The sequence below is a fragment of the Charadrius vociferus genome, unplaced genomic scaffold (assembly GCF_000708025.1).
Source record: "Charadrius vociferus isolate BGI_N301 unplaced genomic scaffold, ASM70802v2 scaffold213, whole genome shotgun sequence".
Taxonomy (NCBI): domain Eukaryota; kingdom Metazoa; phylum Chordata; class Aves; order Charadriiformes; family Charadriidae; genus Charadrius; species Charadrius vociferus.
This window is the reverse complement of record NW_009647828.1, coordinates 4370742-4394891: the sequence shown is the minus strand read 5'-3', so window position 1 is coordinate 4394891 and position 24150 is coordinate 4370742. Positions and strand designations below refer to the sequence as shown.

Here is a 24150-nt window from a genome sequence, read left to right as displayed (position 1 = left end):
CCATTGCTGCAAGCCTTGTGCTGTTCCCACAGCCCCCTCTCTCCCCCCACACCTTCCTGTCCTCTCTTCTGCCTGGACTCCCTTTCTGCCATGAAGAGCTTTCCAGCCATCTTGGCACTGGAGCTCCTCTCCACCTTCTTGCAGATGAATAATGGTCTTGTCCTTCGTCTTCCCCTGGTTTGGATGGTGACATCTCTGGGCATGTTCAAGGCTCCTTGGCTGTCATTCAGCAAGACTGTAGTCAGGTCTCTGATGTTAAGTTAAGCCACTGGAAGGATTTGCTGAGCGGAGGTCTAGAGACACAGCAGGCAATGGGTTTCCAGCCCTTTGGAGCTATGAGCAATGCAGGGCACTGCGAGAGCAAGGACAAGTAATCACTAAGCAGGGGTCCTTCGGGAAAAGGGATAGGCCAGATTGGGTCAAGGTCTGGAAGCAGCCTGAGGACACAAAAAGCCACCGGTCCATTTCACAAAGACCCACCACCATGGTATCTTCTTGAGTAGGGGAGGTTGCTCCCTCACCCCAAGCACCACAGGGATCCTCAGCTACTCTCTATGGCCCAGGGTGGTTGCAATAACTTATAGCAGCTATGGGTCTGTCTTCAAACTCACATGTGCGATTCTCAGGGTAAGTGGAGTTCTCCAATGAACCATTCTGCTTACACAACTGACTCCCTATTGGTTTTCCAGTCCATGCCCTAAAATTCACTTCTTTCACTGATTTTCCATTTTTCATCTACCAGTGCCATCTATAAGGATCTCTATGCCATGGTACCTGGAGCCAGACAGCTTGCCATACCAACTTACGCTGGAAAACTTAAAAAAATCTCATCCTGTGTCCTCACAGAAATGAATCCAGGACATGGGGCATGAGGGACTGGATATGTGTTGAACTTCACAGCTGTTCCACCTCTTGTCTAATCTTGTCCAACCCCACACCAGACTGGTCGGAGCTGAGGGGAAGGATATCCTTGTGAATCCTTTTTCTGCTCTGTCATGGGCCTCTTACACCACCTTGAGCATGTCAGGAATAGGCATTTAGGCCCTTAAATCTCAATAGAAATTGATTTTCAGGGGAGTTACATGCTTGAATAGAATTGAAGTGTTGATATATTGTCAAAGATACTATTATCTGACTCTCCGCCTCTCAGTGGATGGTGAAGAAAAAAAAGCCTGTGAAGATCTTGAATACCTGGGCTAGGAGTCCCTATGAACACATGAAGGTGCATTTCAGTGGTGCTGCCTGCGTACAGGCACACATGAGCAGGATTTATCTTCCCCACCTTCAGTCATCTGAAGGTCGAGGCTCTGCTGTGGACTAGTTTCTCTGGTCTCCTCTGAAGGCAAAGGAGAAGAGTGGGAGCCTGAGGAAGGTGTTAGGTCTCACTGTGGTAGACGGGACGCCTCCCCTTACTTAGTGGAGCTAGAGGGAGAGCACTGCCTTAGGTACAGACATTAAATTTGGTGAATCCAAACCCCTCTGTGTGTCCATAGTGAGTGAAATCATATCATAACCCATTAAAACTTTTCCAGCTTTGGAAGGACACCAGGATTTTACTTCATTGAGCTGCTGTGCGCCTGCATGTACATTTTACATAATGCCATAAGTCCCCAAAGTCCCCTGAATTCACTCCAGACCTTCCCCATAGGAGTCTCTGGTGTGGAAGGTGACGTGTAAACGTAAAGCATCATTGTTGGCCTGTCTGTAACGATACAATGCAGCATTGCAATTTTGTGTTAAAGTTTCTGAATATGATTTTAGACAGCGTGTTAAAGGAGCTGGGTCATTGCTTTGATAGCTCTGACTGTGAATTGCTCGGGTCTGCTCAAGCATGCAACCCCTTCGTGAGCCACTCTGTTTTTGACAGTGCAACAAACCACTGGTTTCACATCACAGCTTCTCCAGCTAGACCTCTTGCCGGCCAGTGTGCCCTATCTGGCTGTGTTTCCCATGGAGGAGACCCAGATATCTGATGTTTGTTGAGACCTTGTGGGCTTGTGTCCCTCTGATTGTCCTAGGACGGTCCCAGCCATCCTTCTCAATGTGGGGGCCTGGTTCGTAATCACTCTCAGATGGCTCGGATGGATCTCCTCTCCATCCCATTAAACCATGCACCTTCAGAACCAACTTAAGCCATCTGAGCATTTGAATGTTTGTCGGCATCCAGCTCTGGCTGAGCTGAGATCATTTCTCCCTCCACCATCACAGAGGGCTGTGAGGAGGCCGAAAGGAGAGATGCATGTACAGCCAAAGCTTTCTGGCAACCGCTTTTAGTGCAAATTAACTCAATGCTTCCCTCCTTGCCCCCTCCAAGCACCTTGGACATCCATGCTCCCTAAAAAGGCTTCCCCATGTCTTTGGGCTGTGTTTGGAGATGCTCTCCACAGTGAGGATCAGCAGCCGCATGGCCCCGCTGAGGGAGGAACTACAGCCATGGGTCAGGCTGTGCCAGCACCTCACCCAAGCCTATTTGGGCATTGCTGAGGGCAGTGCTGTGTCTCAGAGAGCTGGATAAACCAGAAAGTTTGGCGAACCCCAAGAGCAGGTAAAAGAAAGCCCTGTTAAATCATTGCTTTTCAAAGAACCTACCCTGGAGCTAGCTAACTGATCCTGTTAGATCTTTCCTAAGTCAGATAACAAAAATAACCTGGCAGTAGTCATCAAAGACGGAACGATGCATAAAAAGTTCATTGTGTGGAGACCCTGGAATCAAAGGTAGAGGGTTTGCAGACAAGACTGGTGGGACTCATGAGCACCAGCCCCATGGAAATTTCCACTCCCTTCCTGGTTGTAGGAAGCAGGTTTGCCCCACTGCCTTTGACTGAGAGCTGCTCTTCCCATTGATAGCAAACTCTTCCTGCCTTCCCGTCTTGCATAATGACTCATTTCCAGGGAGCTGGGGATGAAGAAAGGTAGGGAATGGCAGTTAAGAGAATAATCAATCCTTTATCATTATTTCAGCTTAGTGGGAAACAAGTGAAGACTGAATAAAGGTAAAGACAAGGGTCATGCTTTACCCTGACACCCCTTCCTCAAGCTCCTGCTCTTGGCCGTGTTGGAGACAGATGACTGATCTGGGCAGAGGAGTGATCTCAGCCAGACTGGCTGCTCTTAGGTTCTCCCTTTTCCTGATGATAAGAAAAATACCCAACAACTAGATGGTGCTTTAAAACACTGTCTAGCCCTCACACTACCTTTTGAGCTGGATGAAAGAGGTAAGTTTCACTAACTTCATTTACAGCCTGGGAAAATGGGACAAAAAAGTTCTCTGAGATTCTTTATCCCTTGAACAGCTTGAAGAAATGTGGATCTCAGCTGTGGACATGTGTCTAAGCAATGTCTAAGTCACAACTGGCCAAGGAAGATTGGGGCCCTCTCATTGAAGTCCTACAGATGAGACATGAAAGAAAAACCAGGACAAAGCAGCAGAAATGGGAGCTGTGCAAACACAAGGCATTGCCAGAGGATCCATCTTGTGTCTTGCCAAAATGCCCATAAGCCAGAGATCTTGTCTTATATTGCCATATGTCACACACTATACATAAATCAGTTTGGTTTTGGCTGCATGCTATTCTTCTTGTTATAATCTCTGGTGCATCTTTCCATGTATAATTAAGAGTGAAGCCCTTGGAGGAGAGGGAAAGTCATTAAATGTCCCGCTGGCATTTCCTCTGAACAGTAACTACATTTGCTACTTGAGATGTTGGAGAAAGCTGTGGAAAAAGGAGAAATACAAATCAGGCAGAGAGGTACACATCCAGGTTGAAATCCAAAGATAAGCAAGGAGTTACTTTTTAACTCCATTCCCTACCTGTTTGGGACTCAACTCCAAAAAACCCCAAACAATGGCATGAAAAAACACCAACAGTGAGAGGACATGGGGTTGCCCAGGAGGAAAAGTTTACAGATAAATGTCCATCCTCTCCTTCCCTCTGAGAAGTTGGTGCTATCTTGGCAGCCAAGCGATCTGCAGATGACTGTGGGACTCTCTTCCTGCTTTGCAGATGTGCCGGGATGTCAAAGTTGCCCACCCCTAGACTGAGGACAGGGTTTCTGGACATGACCTTGATAGGGTCACTGGTCTTTCTGGACCAGGCTGTGAGGGGTCCATGGGGTTCCTCAAGGGTGTGGTAGCACATGGGAATGAATAATGGAGGGTATCTATGTCAAATCCAGGAAAAGTTATGCTGTTAGTGGCCCCTTTAGAATTTAGCCGTATTGCCCCTCTGCTTGAGCTTGAGTTGTAGCCACACCAGAGTTCCTATACCTTTGCTATTTCAGGGGTTGAGTCCTCACTTCAGTTCCACACTGAAAGGGAAAAATCTTGAGGAAAGGCAGCTCACAGTGCTGATGTCCCAGATGTTGAAAGGGGTAAGTGTGACAGGCAGTGCCTGAGAAGCTTTCCTGCTCCTGGCCTGGAAAGGAAGAGGAATAGCCAAATCAGTTGTGGATAGATAGCCAGGACTCATCTTGCCTAATCACAGATGTCTGTATTGTAGATGTCTACTACTGAGCTGTCCACCCCACCTTTCTGTCTCCATACTCAACAAAGCAAAGTAGGGCATGTTTCATCAGTCTGATGCAGATGTTGAATTAAAGAGAATGGAGTCAGGCTCTGAGAAATCCAGTTTCTCTCCCCTGATGAGAAGAAAAGCCCAAGGGGCTGGCTCAGATGGAGGAGCGGGCTGGGCAGACATCTACCTCTGATCAGATGAGCCTCACCTATTCGGCCCCTAAGCATGCTGCACCTCAGTAGGTACTCCAGCAGAAGAAAAATTCTTCAGAAAAAAATGAGTCCCCAGGTGTAGCAGGGGACTGCTCAAGAAGTCGTGCTAGCAATGCTGCAATAGTGTCCGAACCAGCCCACGCAGCACCGGCGCAATCTCACAGTGCCTGGAGCTAGCGAAGTCCAACCTGCAGGAGAGGTTGGAGTAAAAGAACCTGCAGCAGTTTCTAGGGACCAACAGGGCCATTGGCATTAACATCTGTTGTCAGCCAGAGGAGGGGATTGACAGATCCTGAAAACAGAAACTTTTCTTCACACAGGGTGCGTTTTTACATTTCTCCACAACCATTTCTAAGTCCCTTTTGAAGCTGGTTTGGTCCTATCTCGCTGTTTTCTGCCCTCAAAATTGTCATAAGTAATTATCTGTTTAAAAGGCATTTTTATTTTTTTTCCTAAGAAAAAAAGTCAAAATCAAAATAAAACATTTTTGTTTGAATTACTATTTAGAGCATTAAAACACTGAAATTTTTGAAAAATATATTGAAAATATGTCCATATGTTGACACTTCCAATTTATGAACATTTTGCAGGGTGTTAATTCCAGGAAAGTGATGGTATTTTTATTTTTAATTCCAGTTTTAGAAATAAATAATTGAAATAAGAGAATTTCCTGCGAGCGGGAACTTCTGTTTTTCTGGAGAGGTGTATTCATGACTGAATCAAATATTGTGCAGAAAGCCACAGTCTGATCTGTGAAATGACCCTCACAAATACTATTGAGAGATCTAGTGTATATATACATAATTATAATCACATAGTGACTATTCTCCATCATTTATAACATGGCTTTCATTATGCCATCAAAAGAGCTTGTAGCATTTGTTAAACTAAGTTGTTCTCACTCTCCATTCCTTTTAAATATTTGAACCTATTTTAAACTCCTGAGGGAAGGGATTTAAATTATCGACAGAAAAAAGAGTGATTTTTGAAAGAAAACAATTACTCCAAAGACTGCTGTTCATATTAATCAAGAACAGTTTCTTAGTTGAGTTTATGTTTACCAGACCCACTTTTCCTTGCTCCATGCTAATTATGAGGATTGCTAGAGTAGGTACTTGGAGGTTTTGTTCGACTGTTTGTTTCCAAACAAGGTTAAAGTATCTTTCAGAACATATTGATAATGGAAAATTACCTACTCACTGCCTTACCTGGAGTCACTGACACCTCTTCATAATGTGCCCTACTTTCTTATTTCCAATTAACATGGCCCAGAGATTAGATTACAACCCAACCAACGACTACAGCCCAGTCAAAGCATTTAGCCAATGCTTTTTATAGCATTTTATCTTTAAAGACTCTGAAGCCCAACCTGAAGATATTAAAATATCAGAGTTTTAGAGGTTTGTTGTAATCTGTAATTACTTTTTCTCCATACACAGGGTAGAACTACACCAACATGATTTTAAATGAGCACACATGGGAAAATCATTCTGGAATTGTATTAATACTTACAAGAGGAGCAGGTTTTTGCCATCATGATATGCAATGAATCAGGGAAAACTTCAACCTTGAAAAGAGTCAGGAGATTTTCCTTAATCTGGTTTTATAATATGTGATGCTTAGCAGGGCATTTCTAGATCTCCCCTCAGGAGCGTTAATTAGAACAAATGCAATTAGTCCATAGCATCATTATTAAGGCAGAATTCCTACATCAATCAGTAGAAGTTTTGCTGAATTAAAGGATGGTCTCAGGTCTTCCCATAAAACAATACTGACTTGGCACAGGAGCTGGAAAAGATTTAGAGGGTAGAGCCAGAAAAATCTGTTGAACCACAGGAAGCATGAACAGAAACTTGAACAGAAACTTTTAGCATCATCTTTTCCTTTGGTGGAGCTTACCTCCTTCGTGCAATGGTTCACTTCAGTTGACTTCAAGGGAGTTTGTCATAAGGCATAAATTTGAAAATTCCCACACAGGTGGGATTCTGACTTTCTAGGAGCACCAAAAAGAAGGATTTCTGGGCAGATGTTGAGGCCCTGTGTGCAGAAGTTGAGCATTCAGCTCTCCTCTGGCACAATTCCTGGGGTGCTGCAGGAAAATAGCAGGTGAATACTCCTGCTTTGCCTTTTGAGCTTGCACTGTGACCTGGCTGGGGTTCACCACAGACTGGCGAAGGAGGTCACACTTGCTGTACACACTCCATTTCCCTTAGCGTTGCCACCCAAATCAGAGAAGGAAGAACAAATACTAAGACCTCAGGGAGGTATGATGGCACATTGCTCTGTCCCGTACTCCTTTGCAGAGCAGCAGATGCAAGATCGCTCTCAGCCTCGTGAATCTGATGAGGATTCGTGAGGACATGGCTCTGTGTATCACAGCATCACCTGTTGGAAGGGATTGCACGACACTGCTGATGCAACCTCCAGATTCAACCAGGCTAAATGCTGAATTCAGACCATCTTACCAAGTTGTAGTATAACCAACATGGCTGCAAGAAAATGGGATAGGTACCCTGCAGTGAGGATCCCGTTCAACTTTCTCTAAGAGCACATCTCTTCTTATTCCTGCCTTCCAAGAAGCTACATTTTTTATTAAGGAGATGGCCTGGCTCCAGCAGTGTGCTCTGTGTGATAGGCACTTACCCTGAGGGTGCCAGGATTGCCCTGAACAGAACTTCTTTCGGGACTGAGGTCTGAGCTTGCACTGCTTTCCTGCTCTTCCGGCACAGATAGCTCCTCTCTGCGACTTCCCTTGGAGATCAGCAAAAAGCAGGAGGAAATGTGTCAGTCTGATGTTTTCATCCAGTTTAGAAAAGCCCACGCATGAAAAAAAGTTAGAAAAGTCTGGGTTTGCTCCTGGGTTAATGTTCTTGGGATCCACTTGAGGGAATGAGAAAAGCAACTTTGTGTGTGTATGAATGTTACAGTGGAGGACCCTCTTCACCAAAAGGGTTAATGCAACCTCTCTTTTCCCCCAATAGCTTCGTGGCCCTAACAGCTTTCATTGTGAAATGGGTGCAGGTGTGGGCTATGCTTTGTTGATCACAATCCCTTTTGCCGAGGAAGCTTTGAATATGTTTGACATAATCAGCTCACAGCCTTTGCCCGCACTCTTTCATAAACAGGCCATTTTCACATCCTTTTCATGGGATCCGACAAGCGGAAAAATAATTAATGTTACCTCAGCCTAACAGTGACCCAGCTTTGATTCAAAAAGACGGCATGTTGCATAAACTAACCATTTAATTGAGTGATAGAAAAAGCCCACATGTATCAATTCTGCCTCCACGTATTATGATTACTGGGGCTTTGCAAGGATTGTGCTCCCTTGGTCATAAAGCAGAGCTTAAATTCAAGCCCGTGAAGTGGTTTCAGAAGAACCGATTGAGCATGAGCCAGGGATTATCTGTGTTTACGGTGGCAGGACATGGGAGCAGGGGAATATGTGGGTACCCAGCAATCATGGTGCCTGTTCAGGTTATGTCCAGGTTGTATCACATGTCCTCGTGTGAATTGACAGTGGCCAGACGTCCAACCATAGGACATTTTGGATGCTGATGGCACTACACTGCCACCTTGCAATGACATCAGAGCCAAAGCTAACTGGTATATACCACAGTTAGGACTACACTTAATACCAATAGGACAGAATCAGCCATGAGGTAACCCACCAAAAAGAAGTGTCCAAGATGAATCTCAGTTAAATTCAGATAGGGTCTTGAGGTAGCAGTGGCTCCTTTAATGGACCATCTCCTCTTGTGTTTTCAGAAAGGCAGCCATTTCAGTAGAAAGTGAACAAAACTGGGAGCCTCTATTACTAACCACCATGAGCCACCATGAGTGCAGTGTGGAGATGTCATGCACTGGTGGAGCAGGGTCCACTTCAACACAAGCTCACGACTGGCTCACTCAAAGACAGTGCTGGTAGACCCACTCATATTGTCCTGGGCAAGGAGGCTCTGCAGACAGCTGGATATCCCTTCCTCACCATGTCACACTATAGGAGCAAATGAAATGTCATGAAATGGTTCTGGTTCCTCTTCTCAGGCCAAACATAGGCATACAGCTTATGTTCTTGTGCTGCTAAACAGGAGGGCTTTCATAAAAGCAGCCATGCAAGTGGGTAAAATCAGGTCGGCTGGTATCTCACCAACTCTTATGATGCCAAGGCAGAGGACTATTATCACAAATTCAAAGGGAAGAAGAATCCAAGGAAAGGACAAGTCTTTCCACAGAGGTGCAGCTGAGCTATCAGACCCTGCTCTATTAGATGTTGCTCTTGTCCAGAGCTTAGAGGATTTTAAATGGGTATTGGTGATTTCTATGCGCACAAGAATACCTCAAATTAAAATGGGCTGGGGACAGGAAGGAGGACTGAAATCCTCCTTCTCATAAAGGAGCAGATAATAAACAGAAGCTGGATCTTGGTCTGATCCCAGCAAGGCAATGACTGTGTTCCTAATCCATCCTACCTGTGGGGACCTCAGGATGCTCAGGGTCCTTACTCTGGCTGTTTGGTATCTGTACAACCTTGCTTGGTTGGCAGCCACCTATGCCAGGTGCAGGTCCAAATTTCTGGGACTTGCAAGCACAGCATCATTGGCCAAGCTGGACTGAGCTCCTCCTGGCACCACTAGTGCTTTGAAGATGCGCTGAGAAATTTGCCTTTCCTACATGCATTTCAAGGAGGGTATTCACCCTGCAGCATGCAGTCAGCATGCAGTCAGCATGAAGCCTTGGGGTTGTCTGGAGAGCCTACAGGAAATATCCAGGTGAGGGGCAAGGCACCCACCTCTTGCTGCAGCTGGCCAAATATCAGGCTGTGTGCTTTCAGGTGGGATGACATCCAGGCTCCATACCATATTTCAGGAGGAAAGTGCCTTCCCCTCTGACATCCAGCATTGGACTGGCAGAGGGAATGTCATCCCATTTGAGCCAGCAAGAGGAATAAAATCTCCAAATAACTCCACCTTCACAACCAACTGTTGAACACACCACCTTGCATGGCTGCCCGCCAGTAATTTCGATGCAAGCCCTTCTTGCTTACACAAGAATTTCCCCATGTAATGTAGGAGGGGAAAAGATTGTCCTTTCCCATAGTCTGAAAAGCTCCAATACAGCAGGCCAGAAAAGCACTTAGAGAGAAAAATAGATTGATACTCATGAAGCACATTGCTGGGGCTTTAGAAGAGGTACCAATTTGCTTGTGTAAGGATTCCTGTGTTCAGTGCGGGTACAGCAGAGATGTGTGAAATGAAGTCAGTGTGTCTTCACAACCACAGACCCTCAGAAAGCTGCTGGAGAGACATCGCAGGCTGTTTGTCATTGAGGTGATGTCAAGTGCCTTCATGATTAGGTCAGCTAGGAGCAGGTACAGAAACCGGCCCTTCCTCGGAACCTTTAGTGTTCCCCAGTGGGCCACTTTGCGTCTCTAGGAAATATTATCTTTAAAATTATCATAAACACTGGAGATGGAGGAGCTAGGGAGCACCCATCGTACTTCAGCTGATTGCATTTAGTTTCATACCCACTAGCACAATTATCTGTGTCTCCTCCCTATCCTTTGACTCTTCATATCTCTGGCTTGTCCACCATGCTAGTGACACTGAATTACTCTCTGTCTCTCACTCACTCTCTTAGCTTTTTTGTTGGTCATCTCTGAATTTTTTCACAGCTGTCCATGTCTTTTCCATGTCTAAGTATCCCAGTCCAACTTTCTAGGGAAGGAGGGCCTAAAGAAGCAGCACTGCTGCTGAGTGAACACTGGGTGTCCACCAATGTTGGTAACGCTACCTGTGGCCACAGGAGCCAAGATATGGTTCCTCCACTGGCCAGTGTGCAACCTATGAAACATCTTGGAGAAGGCCTCCACTGTGCATCTTTTCAAGGAAAAGCTTGATGGCACTACAGGAACCAGAGCTACGACTGTTTGCTCCAGCTCCCATGTCTGTGCTCAGGTGGGGCTGGGTGCCTTGGGGACAAACATGACCTTTCCTGCCATCTCTGCTATGCATACTGCCTCTAAATTGAGCCTGCACCGGCAGGGACTTTTTACTTCTCTGCTCTTTAACTTAAAATCTGTCCCCAACACGGGCATACCATGTAGAGATCTTCCCAAACTTTGCTGCTTAATGCTGCCAGCCTGCCCTACTCCGAGCTGCTCTCCTCCCTCATCATGGGGCTGTTGCCCAGAGGTCATATGGGTGCCCCCCTGCAAGAGAGTTGTGCTTTCCCTGGAGATGCCTGCAATGGGGCAGCTTGCCTGGGTGGGCTGGAGTGCCCGTGTAAGCTCCTGAAGCTGAGAACTGAGGGATTTAAAATGACTAGGTGTTTTCCAGGTTACTGAGGTGGGCAGCAGAAAACAGATCTGAAGTGCTGCTTCCATGTACTGACCTTCAAAATGTTTTGGGAGGAAACTATTCAGTATTTGTGACACAAAAGCTTTACAGTGACACAAAGGAAGGGCTTGTTTAAATCCCAGTAAGTGCGTCAGAGGCAATCCTGCAGCCTACCTGCCAGCTCAGGGAGTGCGTGTTCCTCACACCTGATTCATCTTTAGTAGTCCCTAACACACCCCTCTTCTCCAAGTACCTCTCTATTTTATATGATCAATCACTGCATAAGTCCCATTCATTCGTATTTGGGAAGTCAAAAGGCTATGAACTAGGATGCTCTTAAGTGCCTAATTCTGCCCTCATAGGAATAGAGCAGGGACAACACGTGCAGCTCTGAGATATTCATTGGAGGGAGACACAAGCAAAATCCTGGCCCTGGTGAGGTTTTATCCTCAGGTGGAAACAGAATATGCTTTGAGGCATGAACTGCACAAACTGTCAAAAAGCAGTGCCATCACGTTCACCTTTATTTTGGAGGAGGCTACTGATTTTATACCCTGCGGGGATGGCAGCTTGCTCAAGGACTGATCCTGCCAGCCCTGCTTACAATGGGTATTACCTTACCTGCCTGTTCATTCCCGCAGAGCACTGATAGAGTAGGATGCTCTTCAAGATGAAGGTGTGCGTGGGGGGATCAGCCCTCAGTAGAAGAGTTTTAATGTGAAATAAGATCAAACATCACTGCCACACCTCTACCTCAAGCAGTTTCTGCCTACACAAGAAAGGGGAACGTGCAGAGATGCAGAGTGCTGGTACTGGTGCAACTTCTAGAAGGATTAAGAGAGGAAAAAGAAGAGGAGGGAATGTTATGGGAAGGGAAGGGAAGGGAAGGGAAGGGAAGGGAAGGGAAGGGAAGGGAAGGGGAAGAAGAAAGAAAAAGAGAAAAAGAAAAAGAAAAAGAAAAAGAAAAAGAAAAAGAAAAAGAAAAAGAAAAAGAAAAAGAAAAAGAAAAAGAAAAAGAAAAAGAAAAAGAAAAAGAAAAAGAAAAAGAAAAAGAAAAAGAAAAAGAAAAAGAAAAAGAAAAAGAAAAAGAAAAAGAAAAAGAAAAAGAAAAAGAAAAAGAAAAAGAAAAAGAAAAAGAAAAAGAAAAAGAAAAAGAAAAAGAAAAAGAAAAAGAAAAAGAAAAAGAAAAAGAAAAAGAAAAAGAAAAAGAAAAAGAAAAAGAAAAAGAAAAAGAAAAAGAAAAAGAAAAAGAAAAAGAAAAAGAAAAAGAAAAAGAAAAAGAAAAAGAAAAAGAAAAAGAAAAAGAAAAAGAAAAAGAAAAAGAAAAAGAAAAAGAAAAAGAAAAAGAAAAAGAAAAAGAAAAAGAAAAAGAAAAAGAAAAAGAAAAAGAAAAAGAAAAAGAAAAAGAAAAAGAAAAAGAAAAAGAAAAAGAAAAAGAAAAAGAAAAAGAAAAAGAAAAAGAAAAAGAAAAAGAAAAAGAAAAAGAAAAAGAAAAAGAAAAAGAAAAAGAAAAAGAAAAAGAAAAAGAAAAAGAAAAAGAAAAAGAAAAAGAAAAAGAAAAAGAAAAAGAAAAAGAAAAAGAAAAAGAAAAAGAAAAAGAAAAAGAAAAAGAAAAAGAAAAAGAAAAAGAAAAAGAAAAAGAAAAAGAAAAAGAAAAAGAAAAAGAAGAATGTTTGGAGCTGAAAAGTAAATTTGGCTCTCTACTAACACCCATGGACCTAATTGGATTTACTGCCTGAGTGCAGGAAAACTTGAAAAGATTATGGAAAGAGAAAAGAATTCGAGGTTAACACATACAGTACATTTTAATACAGGTGGTGGGACAATTAGAAGTGTAGTTGAGCTTTGGAAAATCTTTATAAACCTGGAAGGGATTTAAGTCTGAATGTGATTTGGTGTGCCCAGTCCTGATTTTTCTAGACCAGCCAGGTGTTGGAAACACAGTGTGAAAGGATGAGTTTGGGGCTCTTCCTTCCCTCCATTGAAAACCTTGAGGAGAGGGGAGGGAAACACAGAGGCCCCCACTGGCCCCTGGAAAGGGATATTTTCCATTTACCTCCTAGAATGGGTGGTGGTGGACTTCAAGCAGCAATGCTGCTGGAAAGTCTGTATGGGTCAGGAGATAAACTCGCCTGCGTTCTTCCAGTGAAACACAACCTGGAGTGACTCACTGGTTAGGAGAACCCATGCAGGCTGTTTCTCCTCACTGCTTGAGCGGCATTTAACAATCGGAGCTATTGAATTCTATTTCTCAGTGTCAGTCAGTCAACCTGGGCCCAGCGTGGCTCCCTGTGCTGCTTTCAGAGCAAATGAAGTTGTCCGTACTGTGAATAGCGGGATGTATCCAGGGGGATTTACATCAGAAGAGGGACTTGGCCTCATTCCTTCAGCAATTAGAGAAACACAGTGGTTTCTCTAGGTGTTAGAGCAAAAGAAAAAAGACCTCTTCCATGGGCAGTAAAACGAATGAATGGTTCCTGATGAGTTTTTCCCACCTCGCAGCAGCAAGGTCTGAAGGCCAGGGCTGATGAATTATAACTGTTTCCCTGGGGGAGGCACTAATTTGGGTCTCTGCCCTCCATGCCCTTGATGGCTTTCATGATATTTGCAGTACTGCAGCGAGGGAATTGATCCCACTAAAGTAGATCTGCCCCTCTCCATTATCAGTAGAAACCTAGGGACCAATTCATCTATTCCTGAAGGAGACCTAAAAAAAAAAAAAAAAAAAAAAGCAGGTGCATCACCCCAATTTCTCTACTTCAGCTCAAAAGGGAGACAAGGGTGATTAGCTCAGATGTAAACATCTGTGCTGGAAACACCTGAAGTTGGTGAAACCAACCCCACTCTTAGAAAGAGTTGAGGAGTTTTGGTGAGGATCTGACAGCCAGGCATGTAGGTGGGCAGGGAGGGCAGGATGCAGCTTGCAGGTAATACACTGAATCGTACGTGTCTGCAGGTGGGTGTCTATATGTAAGAAAGGTGTCCAAGTCCTGAAAGAAGCAGGGGAAATATGCTCTGTACAGTCAGAGGAGTCTAGGCAGTCAGTCACGCAGTGAAATGTCTGATGTGAAGTGAGCTGGGGCAATTCCTCTGCCACAAATTGACATGTTTTCCTAGACTTATTGAACCAACACCTCCTAATAGCTGAGGATCTAGTCGCCGTGCCTTGGCCAGGCAAAGGCCACTTCTGGGGTCAGTTCAGAAGTCATCCCTCCTCCTGCTTCCAGCACCCTCCCTGCAGAGGCACTGAGCATCACTTTCTCCTAGTGGAAACAAATTGCCAGTGGCAAGGGGAAAAGCAGCATTTGCATTCAAAGCATTTCGTCAAACCAGAGGTCAGGAGCTCATCTGTCCACCAAAAACTGGGGAAAAACCTCCCCCCATCCCTGGGAGGATGGAGAGCAGATGCTCTCAGTGCATTGCAGCAGCTACAAAGGGGTGCACAAGTGCAAGCAACACGTGTTCTGTGGGGAGCAAGGCTGCTGCTTGGAGAGAGCTCAAACTGGGTGGAATCAGATTGGTATCACTCGTGGATGCAAACATGATTGCACTGGGGGTAGAGAAGGGACCTGAACTGCTGTAATTAGATTATCAGATCTCCAGAGCAGGATTCGGCTCATAACACATTTTAACCCTTTCTTCTAAGATCTTGGTGTGCAAACTAAACATTGCTACTATAAAACCTGAGCAGATTTGTAATGCGTGGAAATGGGTCACAAGTTTCTGGTCACTGCTGCTCTCAGATGCCGGTATTATTTCTGGCAGGGTTAGGACATTTCCAGTTGTCCTGTGGTTAAGAACAGGTCTTACACACCATGAAAATCCCTTGGGAGAGAACCAGTCCCTGGCTGTGTGGGTGACTTGTGGGGTTTTGAGGGAGGAAGATTAAATGCTACTGGATTCCCTAGGCAGGACCAATGTTCCTACAACAGCACCCACAGTCCTCTGTAAAGCAGCTATAGGTAAGATTTAGGCAAGAAATGTCGTGGTCCATTGTGCTTTCCTGTAACAGCACCAAGGAAGGATGAGTTTGGAGCCATGCCAGAGTGTTTCAGGCTGACTCAGCAGGGACAGTTTGGTGATGGAGGCACTGGGATGTACAGATTTGACACTTAACTGTGCTATATCACTGTGTGACCTTTAGCAAAACATTTTCCCATGATGTTCCTCGACCCCTTGCAGGAAAACTTGCCCTTGCAGTAAAATTAACCCCTTGCCAGTAACACTTTCTCAGTTCTACTTGTGTCTTTGGATTGTTACCTTTCCAGGGTAGGGAATGAGGTTTCACACTGTGACAAACAGCTGCTGCCTAGAAACAAACAGAATTCAGAGTTCTGATAAATGACCTTCACATTCATGACATGCTCATTGCTCTAGTCTTCCCACTGCTCACACATTCCCTGCCAGGGACAGGGAATACAGTCCCTTGTTCAATTATAATAAACACATTCCCTGATTCTTTGAAGGGTCTCCTTGGCATCTTGTCAGGTCTGCTTCCCTTCCGTGCTGCCAAGGATAAGCTGAAACTGTTGGAGAGGAAGAAGACAGTAATTTTTTTCTCCACCAAAGTATGACAGCTCTTGTTATCTTTTGATAACACATATCCACATTTAGGCACACACTGCCTTGGCCACCGAACCCAGCTGCTCTCCATTAGCTCACACGGGTTTACATGCAAGCAGGGACAAAGTGGATCCTACCTTTCCCGTGAGCTGAGAGCTCTGTTTGAAGAGACTGTGGTTTATTTTCACTTGCTAACTTGTGGGAAAGCCACAAACTCACGTTTTCTTCACTAGGATGTAAGTTCATTTCCCTGAACTTGAAGATGAGCTCTGGCCTAGACCAGGGCATTTTGCCACAGTTGTCCCATGTGTGATGCTCTCCCGGTGCCCAGCAAAGGTGGTCCAACCTTCCGCCACTGAGACATCCAATGGTTTTGATGCTACTCATCAAATAATGATTTGGGCTCACATTTCAAAACTGCTGCCCCAGGTGCCAGGGACAGCTTAGGGTGCAGTGGAACTGCAAATCTCAGTGCACCACAAATCTCACCTCCTGCCGCCTCCAGCCAGGCTGCCCTCAGCAAACAGCTTCTTCTACGAGAAATGCAGAGCAGGCTGGGCATGTAGGAAACAGTATTTTGCTGCAACACCAAAAGCTTTACACTTCATGAGCAGTTCTTGCAGCAGGAAAGAGAGAATACACGACATATTGATCAGGTTGCACTGCTGGAAGGTGCCTACACTGATTAGGGAAGTATGTGAACAAGAATCCAGTAAGTAGAGTAAAAAAGCTCATCAAATCTTCCTGTCCCACCTCAGAGAAATTCCCTGTCTCTCCCCAGAACTGAATGAACCAAAGCAAGGCTGAGAAGGAAACACTATGCAGGAGATCTCTTCTCCCATACCTCTCCCATGGCTAAGGAGGCTCACCTATGGATTAGGCCTGTGTCTTGCTTTGAAACGTCCTTGGACTCCTCCATCTCTGGTGGCCATGGTACTATTTGTAACCAGATATATGACCACGCATGGCCATTGCTCCGGATCTGCAGATATCCATGCAGTCCTGCCCTGGGGGAGGTCTAAAAGCTTGGTCTAAATTAGCTCTTCAGGCTTCCTCTGCATTGGATGGAAAGAAATAGGCACCTGCAGAGACCAACTTGCCTGCCCCAACTTAGGCAGCTTTCTTTTAGGGTGAAAAATGCTGCAGCAAAGTGAGTGTCTTCAGTGCTCATGCAAATCAATAGGATTGGACAGAGCTCTGCATCAGATTGTACTAAGATGGAAACTTGAAATGATGCTTTCAGCTACACTACTATAAATATAGGAACATGAAATGGGTCTATTGGATCAGACTGTCAAACTCGCTGTCCTCCCTCGCAGTGCCGAAAGGTGTCTGCTTAGGGAAGGCTGTCTCGTACGGTGGTACTTCCCCAAAATATATTCCCATGCTCCAATGTTTGGCAGTTCAGGAACTTTCTACCTAAAGGTGGGGGTCTTTGCATTTCCTAACCCCTGCTGGGTTTCCTTTCTACGAACCCGTCCTGCCTCCCTACAACCTTCCATCCTCCTGAAGCAAGGAGATCCCCAGGGCATCTCCACCACCAGTCAGGCACCTCCACTTCCTCTGGTCTGCTTTGGACTTGTTGCCTGTCAGCTTCACTAGATGTCCATTACCTAGACTAGAAGAACACTTACATGAGTGTAAATATCATTTCCCCCCACACACGATACAATCTGGCCCCATTTGAGTATCATTCATTTTGCTGAAGGAAGTCCAAGCTTCGTTCTTCTACACGTTAGCTTTGACTCCCTCTGCTTTCTTGGAGTTAAGGCACTAACACTGAGTGTTTCAGGATCACTACTTCTGGTGGCCCTGAAGTGGTAGGACGAAGTGTGGGTTCCCCCAGCCTCTGAACCGGCCTGGGAGGGAAACGGCACAGCTCAGCTTCACTATTTACTTTAATCAGATATAAAATCAGCACTACTTGAAGGGTCCAAGGGCAGATTAACCATCAGTCCTGAGCTGATTTGCCACTGTTTATTGAAAACCTGGACTGGCTGCACGGTGAGAGCTTTGCTTTGTCAATAGAACCCAGACACAATGGACTGCAGGAAATGGAAAATGATCCGAGGAGCCCGGGTGGATGGAGGAGACGGCTTCTGCTCTCCTACAGCAGCCAATTGCCTGGATCAGCCCTACAACGTTTAATTCACAAATGTGCAATCTTTAGCTCCTTTTACGTGTCCCCAGGCAGTCTTGTAGACACCACCTGAAGTATATTACAGCCTGGCTGATTATGGGTCTGCTCCAAAGCCCTCTGAAGTCAGTGGGAGTCTTTCCCCTGACTTCACTGTGTTTGGGGCAGGCCCTGGATGAATATCCCTCAGGTTAGACAGTTTAATCATCCATTCAGCAGTACACAAAGCAGATCACATACACTTTTAGCCTGCATTGTATGGTGTTATGAAACGAGAAGATTATTTGATATGATTCAGAGATAGCTCAGGTATAAGGTAAAAAAAAAAAAAGTAACACCTTTGATGTTTTACATTACACTTCAGTTATTCCTTGAGGGGCAAATTCTCGTCACCTTACCCAGGTGAATATTGCACTCGGTAATTTGGTCAAAAACATTCCATCAACCTTCTTTTTAATAGAAGATGTTGGGGGGGGGGGATTTCAACTTGATGGAGATTTCTGCCAAAAAGAAGGAAAAAGAACAGGTAAATCCATGTTTTTCTTCTTTCAACAACCAGAGAAAAAAAAATCGGGAACAAAAAGCTGTTTTGGAGGGATTTTCTAACAGGACAATAAAACTGGTCTTTTTTTTTTTTTTTTTTTTGCCAAAGCCTAAGGAGAAACACCAATTTCCCAACAATTGCAGTCTCCATATGGCACAGCTATTTCTAGCTGAGGCATCAGTCATCCATGTACCATCAGCCAGGTCTGACTCTCATCTTGGCACTCTCGGGTCAAGCTACAAAATGAGGCTTCGTCCCTCTTACCTTGTGTGCCACCAGAATGAGACCGACAGGACCACCTCCCATGAAGAGCAGGGCAGGATTCAGGTACATAGCATTCAAAGTCAGGTGAGATCTGCAGAGCTTGTGGCTCTACCTCAAGAAGTCTGATGAAGATTTTCCATTGATAGAAATACAGTGAGGGCAAGGGCAGGATATCTGTAGTTTCCCTGAATGCTACTACATCTTTTGAACTATTCCTAAAGACATCGGGGAAAAATTCCCCTCAGTCAACGTAAAAAAGGCAGTAATACCTTCTGTGCAGGCACAACATACTGTGGCCAACTTTCATGGACTTTTTGAGCGACAGCACAAATCAAAAGCCTCCTCCTTCAGAGGAGATGCAAACCACAGTCCATGGCCAGTGGCAGTAATTGAAGCCCTATTTCCAAAAGAGTTGGCGGGGGATGAAACCCAGTGTGGATGGCTGTGTTCTGCCTCTTGAATCCCCTCCCACCACCCCGCAATAGACTCGGTGTGTTGCTGGGGGTGGGGGGTTTAACTTCACTGGCACAAGAGTTTCCTTTGTTGATGGGAACTGGGTCTCCTTTAGGGGACTGGGCCGATCCAGCTGTACTGGCAAAGCCTTTGTACTGTGGAGTAGCTCAAGTGCAGACCTGCAGTGGGTGCCTGCCTGAACCTTTGCTGGCATGTCGATAAGGCCAGCGCTGAGCAAAGTTAAACGACCCCGTGCTGGAGAAGTGCCACACGTAGGAGCCAGCAAGCATCTGCGTTACTGATCCAACGTGTGTCTTGAAATGCCTTTGGACTGTACCTCTTTTCAAGCAGGAACCGCCTTTTGCAGCAGTTTGTGTGTCCAAACCTCGGCTGGAAGAGCCACAGTCCCTGGGTGGGAGCGTCGAAGGGTACAGGCAGAGGTACCAGGTGGTTGTGCTTCCAGTCCGCAGCACGACCATGGTTTCACATCGAGTACGGCTGCGTTGCATCAGTCTTTCCCAGTTGAGGAGGCATCTTTCTAGATGCCTAGAAGCTGTGGAGAAACCAAGCGACGATGATACTTCTTGTGACACGTAGCTTTAGTATCTAGCAGTTGGGATTTGTGGGCTCCCAGCTACCCCCCATGAGGTCACTGCTCCCTCAAAGCCAGAAGAAGTCATTTTACAGGGCGATTCCTATGGCTGCCAGAGCAGAGAGGACAGAGGCCTGAAGTCTGAGCCTTTCTCCACGGGAAGGACATTTCTCCACTGACTTCCCTGGGAGCAGGCTATATGCCCTGTGCTGCTGGGCTGTCACCTGACCCGGGCTGGGAAGAGACTCATTGTCATGGAGAACTGCCCATCCCAAGCATGGCCTTGGCATTTAGAGGGGAGTGGGGACTCTCAGGGTGGGACCAGCAGGCTAATTGCCTTTTTCTTCCCCCTCCTTCAGTGGGGGAATCGGTAAATCCCCAAAGCCCATGACAATAGCCCTGCTGCTTTTAAGTGCCTTTCATTAAACTCAATCCTCTTGCCCTCCCTCTCCCAGGATTTACCTAAAGAAGAGTCTCTTTCAATGACAAAAGGAAACCTAAAAGGCTGCCATTAGCTCATTCACTTGGCTCCTCTCTGCAGACTAGGTGTCTATTTGCTGAAATCTACTCTCAAGTGTCCCTTGGGCAGGTTGCTTTATCATGAGCACACCAGCCTTTGGGGTGGTGTGTCCGCAGGAGGGGCCACAGCCCCTGACTCCAGCTGAGGGCTCACTTTCCCTGGAGGGGGCAGGATTTGGTGCTAAAGGCAGGAAAGGTGCACTGGGGACAGTTAGACCTGCCAAAACCTTCCCAGAGCCCACCATCATCCTGCAGGAGCGGGGCCGGAGCTCTGCGGTGGGTGAATCCTTCCCTGGCTCTGCTCTGGCAGGCTCTGGCTATGCCACCACCCAACCGATGTGGCACCAGAAGGTCTGTTGAGCCATGGGATATTTGCTGAGGACATACCACCAGAGGCAGACCACACAGCAACACAAATTCGCCACGGATTCGGGATCCTCAGGAGCAAATGTTTACGGGTACTGTCAGCAGAAACATACAGCTGATGGAAGTGGCAGAGGGTAAATCCTGAAATAAACCTTCTGGCTGGAAGAACATGAGCTGGACACACACAAGTGTCTTACATTGGCCCACTGCTTGCTAAGGTCTGACAACAGGCTGGTGGAGCAGAGAAGGGGTGCAATGGTCACTTAGATACGTGAGTAAGCAGTTCCTGGCTTACTTTAGGACCGGCTCTAAACCTTTTGAAGGTGCTGGGAATCCCTCCACTGCTTTTAGATGAAACTCAGCAGCCCAAAACCCAAAAAAAGCCATCCCACACCTGGTGCGATTGAACCCAAGCAGGACGAGACTGACCACCTTGTCTTTTTGCTAGTGGCAGTCTGCCCTTTCCCTCCCATTATCACTACCACTGCATCACCTGAGATGCAATTAAAAATCAAAACACGGAGGAATTATCCCTAAAGCCAGGAAGATGGTATCAGTGCTGGGAAGGGGTGAGCGAGAGGGGGATGAGGTGGGAGTTGCCACCCGCCCACTGGTCTCAGCTATTGCACAAACGGCGGTTGTCCAGTGCTGGGGAAAGTACTTGGTCCCGATCCCAAGCACATGGAAGTCATCTGACGTTTCATCACGGCTTCATTATATTTTGGATCAGGCCAGCAGTTTGCCTTGCATCACTAGCCCGTAGGTTATGCAGGTAGCCAGTGAAGAGGTGCTACATCACACTGCCAACAATTTTGTTTTCTGAATAGCCTGCAGGGATGGCCTTACATCACAGCAGATGCATATATGTTAAATAGCTGCAATTTCATGCTTAACTTCGTTACTGATGCTACATTCCTCATGAAGACAATTATATTGACGCTCTGCCCCGCACACAGCACCCAACAAGTGGCTTATGCAAACAGCAAGAATTGGGAGCCGATCAGTTTTGCATAACGGCTGCTGAGGGACGGGAGTCTCCTTTTCCCAGCAGCGGTGAACCAGGGAGGATTCTCGGGAGTGCCTGCTCACAACAGGCCGGTCCCACTGCTCATCCAGCACACCCCTTTTGAGCAGGTGCAATCCCATCGGAAAAAAAACCCCAACCTGATATGCAAAAGGGATCGAGCCAACAGTCGAGCTCACGCTTCGTACCTCCTGCTAGCTAGCACCATGCTGGAACCAGCCCCGCTTCTTTTACTTTTGCAAGCTTTTATTTTTTTTATTTTTTTTTTACTAAACCGGGCTGAAAAAGGACAGTTGTAATTCAAACTGTTGACAAAAACAAACAAACAAGCCCAGAGTGCCCACTCTGCCCAGTGAGACTATGAGAGGCTGCAAATCAGCTCAGAAGCGTCTCCTTTGGGCCCAGAGCAGGATTTTTCCGTCTTACTGCGCAGATGAAATTGTTCATAAATCTTTGCACCTTTTATCCCAAACCACGTGAAAGCAAAACCTGTCTCCCACAGAGTTTTGAAATACCTCAAACATACTGAGGAACAATCAGGCAAAAGTCTAACAATTGTTAACATTTTATTCCCAACAGCTGTTCAGCCTGAAAAGTTTCATTAATACACTAACGAACAAAAACAAACCCAACAAAATTCAAAACAAATAAAACAACAAAAAAGAAGGGGAAATGAAGTAACATAAACTTTAACAAAGTTTAAAACATTATAAATAAGTACAGCTCCAGAGCATAATTTACAAATATAAAACCACATAGAAACATATGTACAGAAGAGTTACATTACGTACAAATATGTATAAAAATACCCCAGTGTTTATTCTCGCGCTAAAGCTGCATGGCTAGAGTTATCTTTGGTACTAAGCTCAGGGAAAAAAATTGTTTTACAACACACAGCCCCGGCTGTACAATATGCCATACACAGGAAGACCAGAGCGAACCTCTGTGGGTTTCGAGGAGGTTTTGGGTGGGTGTTTACCCAGAGAATCCCTAACCCCCCTCCTCCCCGTGCATTGCGTATTGCTGGATCAGGGCAGAAAGCAAGGGCTTACAGAGGCAACCGCTGGCAGAAGAGTTTTTTAATACATTGTACAAGGCACTTCATAAGAAATCTCTTCATTATTTTTTTTTCCTGTTCTCTTCTAAGACTCACTGGATGTCTACACTTGGCTCTTCCTGGTATCGCTTTATGGTTATAGTTTTTAAACTTCTTATTCTACATTCATGATTAGAAACCTCTGAAAACATTAATTCAGTTCACTTTTGCCTGCAGAATTTAGATGGCAAGCCACTTAAACCACCTAACATTTTCCAGGATGGGGAAAGGATTTTGCATCTGCCTTCTGCTGGTGTTTAAGGGGTGTTCTTATTTTGAAAGGTGAGAAGATCTGTCTTCCTGGAAGAACTCCTGGGAAGTGTCCACATTGAAATGCTCTTTGCAAAAGCGCATGGTCCTCCGTGCTGCCAAACACACCTGCAACTCCCATTCCCTTTGCAGCACTTGCCAGTCGACTGCCTCAGCATCCTACACCTCCGTTCCATCCCGGGTGTAGATGAGGCTGTTAACCGTGAAGTTGTAGTAGTGGTTGTACTGGGCTCCCTGGCTGCTGCTGCTGGGATGGAAGGAGCTGTAGTAGGCAGGGGAAGGTCCCGCAACCCGCTGCAGCTGGTCTGGCGAAGCCACCTCCTGAGAAGAGCTGCTGGAAGGGGTGAAAGTGCCACTGCTCAGCTGTCCAGCAGAGAAGTTCCTGTGATGCAGGTCACTGCCCAGACTCCCTGGCAGCCGGCTGCCTCCGCTGCTCAGGGAGCTCATGCCGCTGAAGAAGGTGCTGAGGCAGCTGGGGGTGGATGAAATGATCCCGGAGGGAGAGGAGCTTTTCGGATGGTCCCTGGCAGAAGGCGAGGGGTCCAGCTCTGGGGGTGGGCTGTTTCCACACGGTTTGCCGGCAGCTGGGATGGGTCGCTCTTCCTCAGCCTTCAGGCCCCCCAGAGAGGAGGCCGCAGATGCGGTCGCTGGGGCGTTGGGCTCAGAGCGCCGCTTGCGTTTGCGACGGAAGTTCCCATTGTCAAACATCTTCTCACAGTTGGGATCTAAGGTCCAGTAGTTTCCTTTCCCTGGTGGAAAACAGGAGAAACAAGAGAGAAAGTCAAATTCTGTGACAGCGAGCCCCGCTGCAGACAGATAAGCAATATCCATGTCTTGTCCGATCGGCACTGCACCCACACCTCTCCTACACCTGTTCCTCCTCTGTCTGTTGCCCAGCGCAAGGATCCAAAACCTGGCTGCAGGACATCATCACACCCGCTCCTCCGATGCCCAAGTGAACCTTAAGGCCACACAGAGGAGGAGAACCTCCTCACCACAGAGCATAATAAACCTCCCTGGAAGATCCACAACTCCACCTCAGGCCTGGCCAAAGGGAACGGGAAGCCGAGCTCCCCCTGCTCTGCCTCACAGCACGCAGGGGCACTTAGTCTGAGGGGGCTGTAGCGGCATTAGCTGTCCCCGCACACCTCTTGCCCGTGCCCGGGCCTGACGGGAGCAGTGACCCCACAAGGTCCCCCCAAAGGCCCCAGACCGGCGCGTCCCCTCCCTACCGGGCCGTCCCAGCACCCTCCCGGCG

General features: G+C 46.3%; 1 protein-coding gene across 1 annotated transcript in view; it reads right to left on the bottom strand.

Moving 5' to 3' along the window:
* Window positions 1–23051: 23051 nt before the first annotated feature.
* FOXI3 (forkhead box I3) overlaps window positions 23052–24150 on the bottom strand; it is a 9728-nt gene continuing 8629 nt past the window's right edge. The window contains exon 2 of the mRNA XM_009882556.1: window positions 23052–23641. Coding sequence (XP_009880858.1) covers window positions 23052–23641 — 590 coding nt within the window. The remainder of the gene's footprint in view (window positions 23642–24150) is intronic.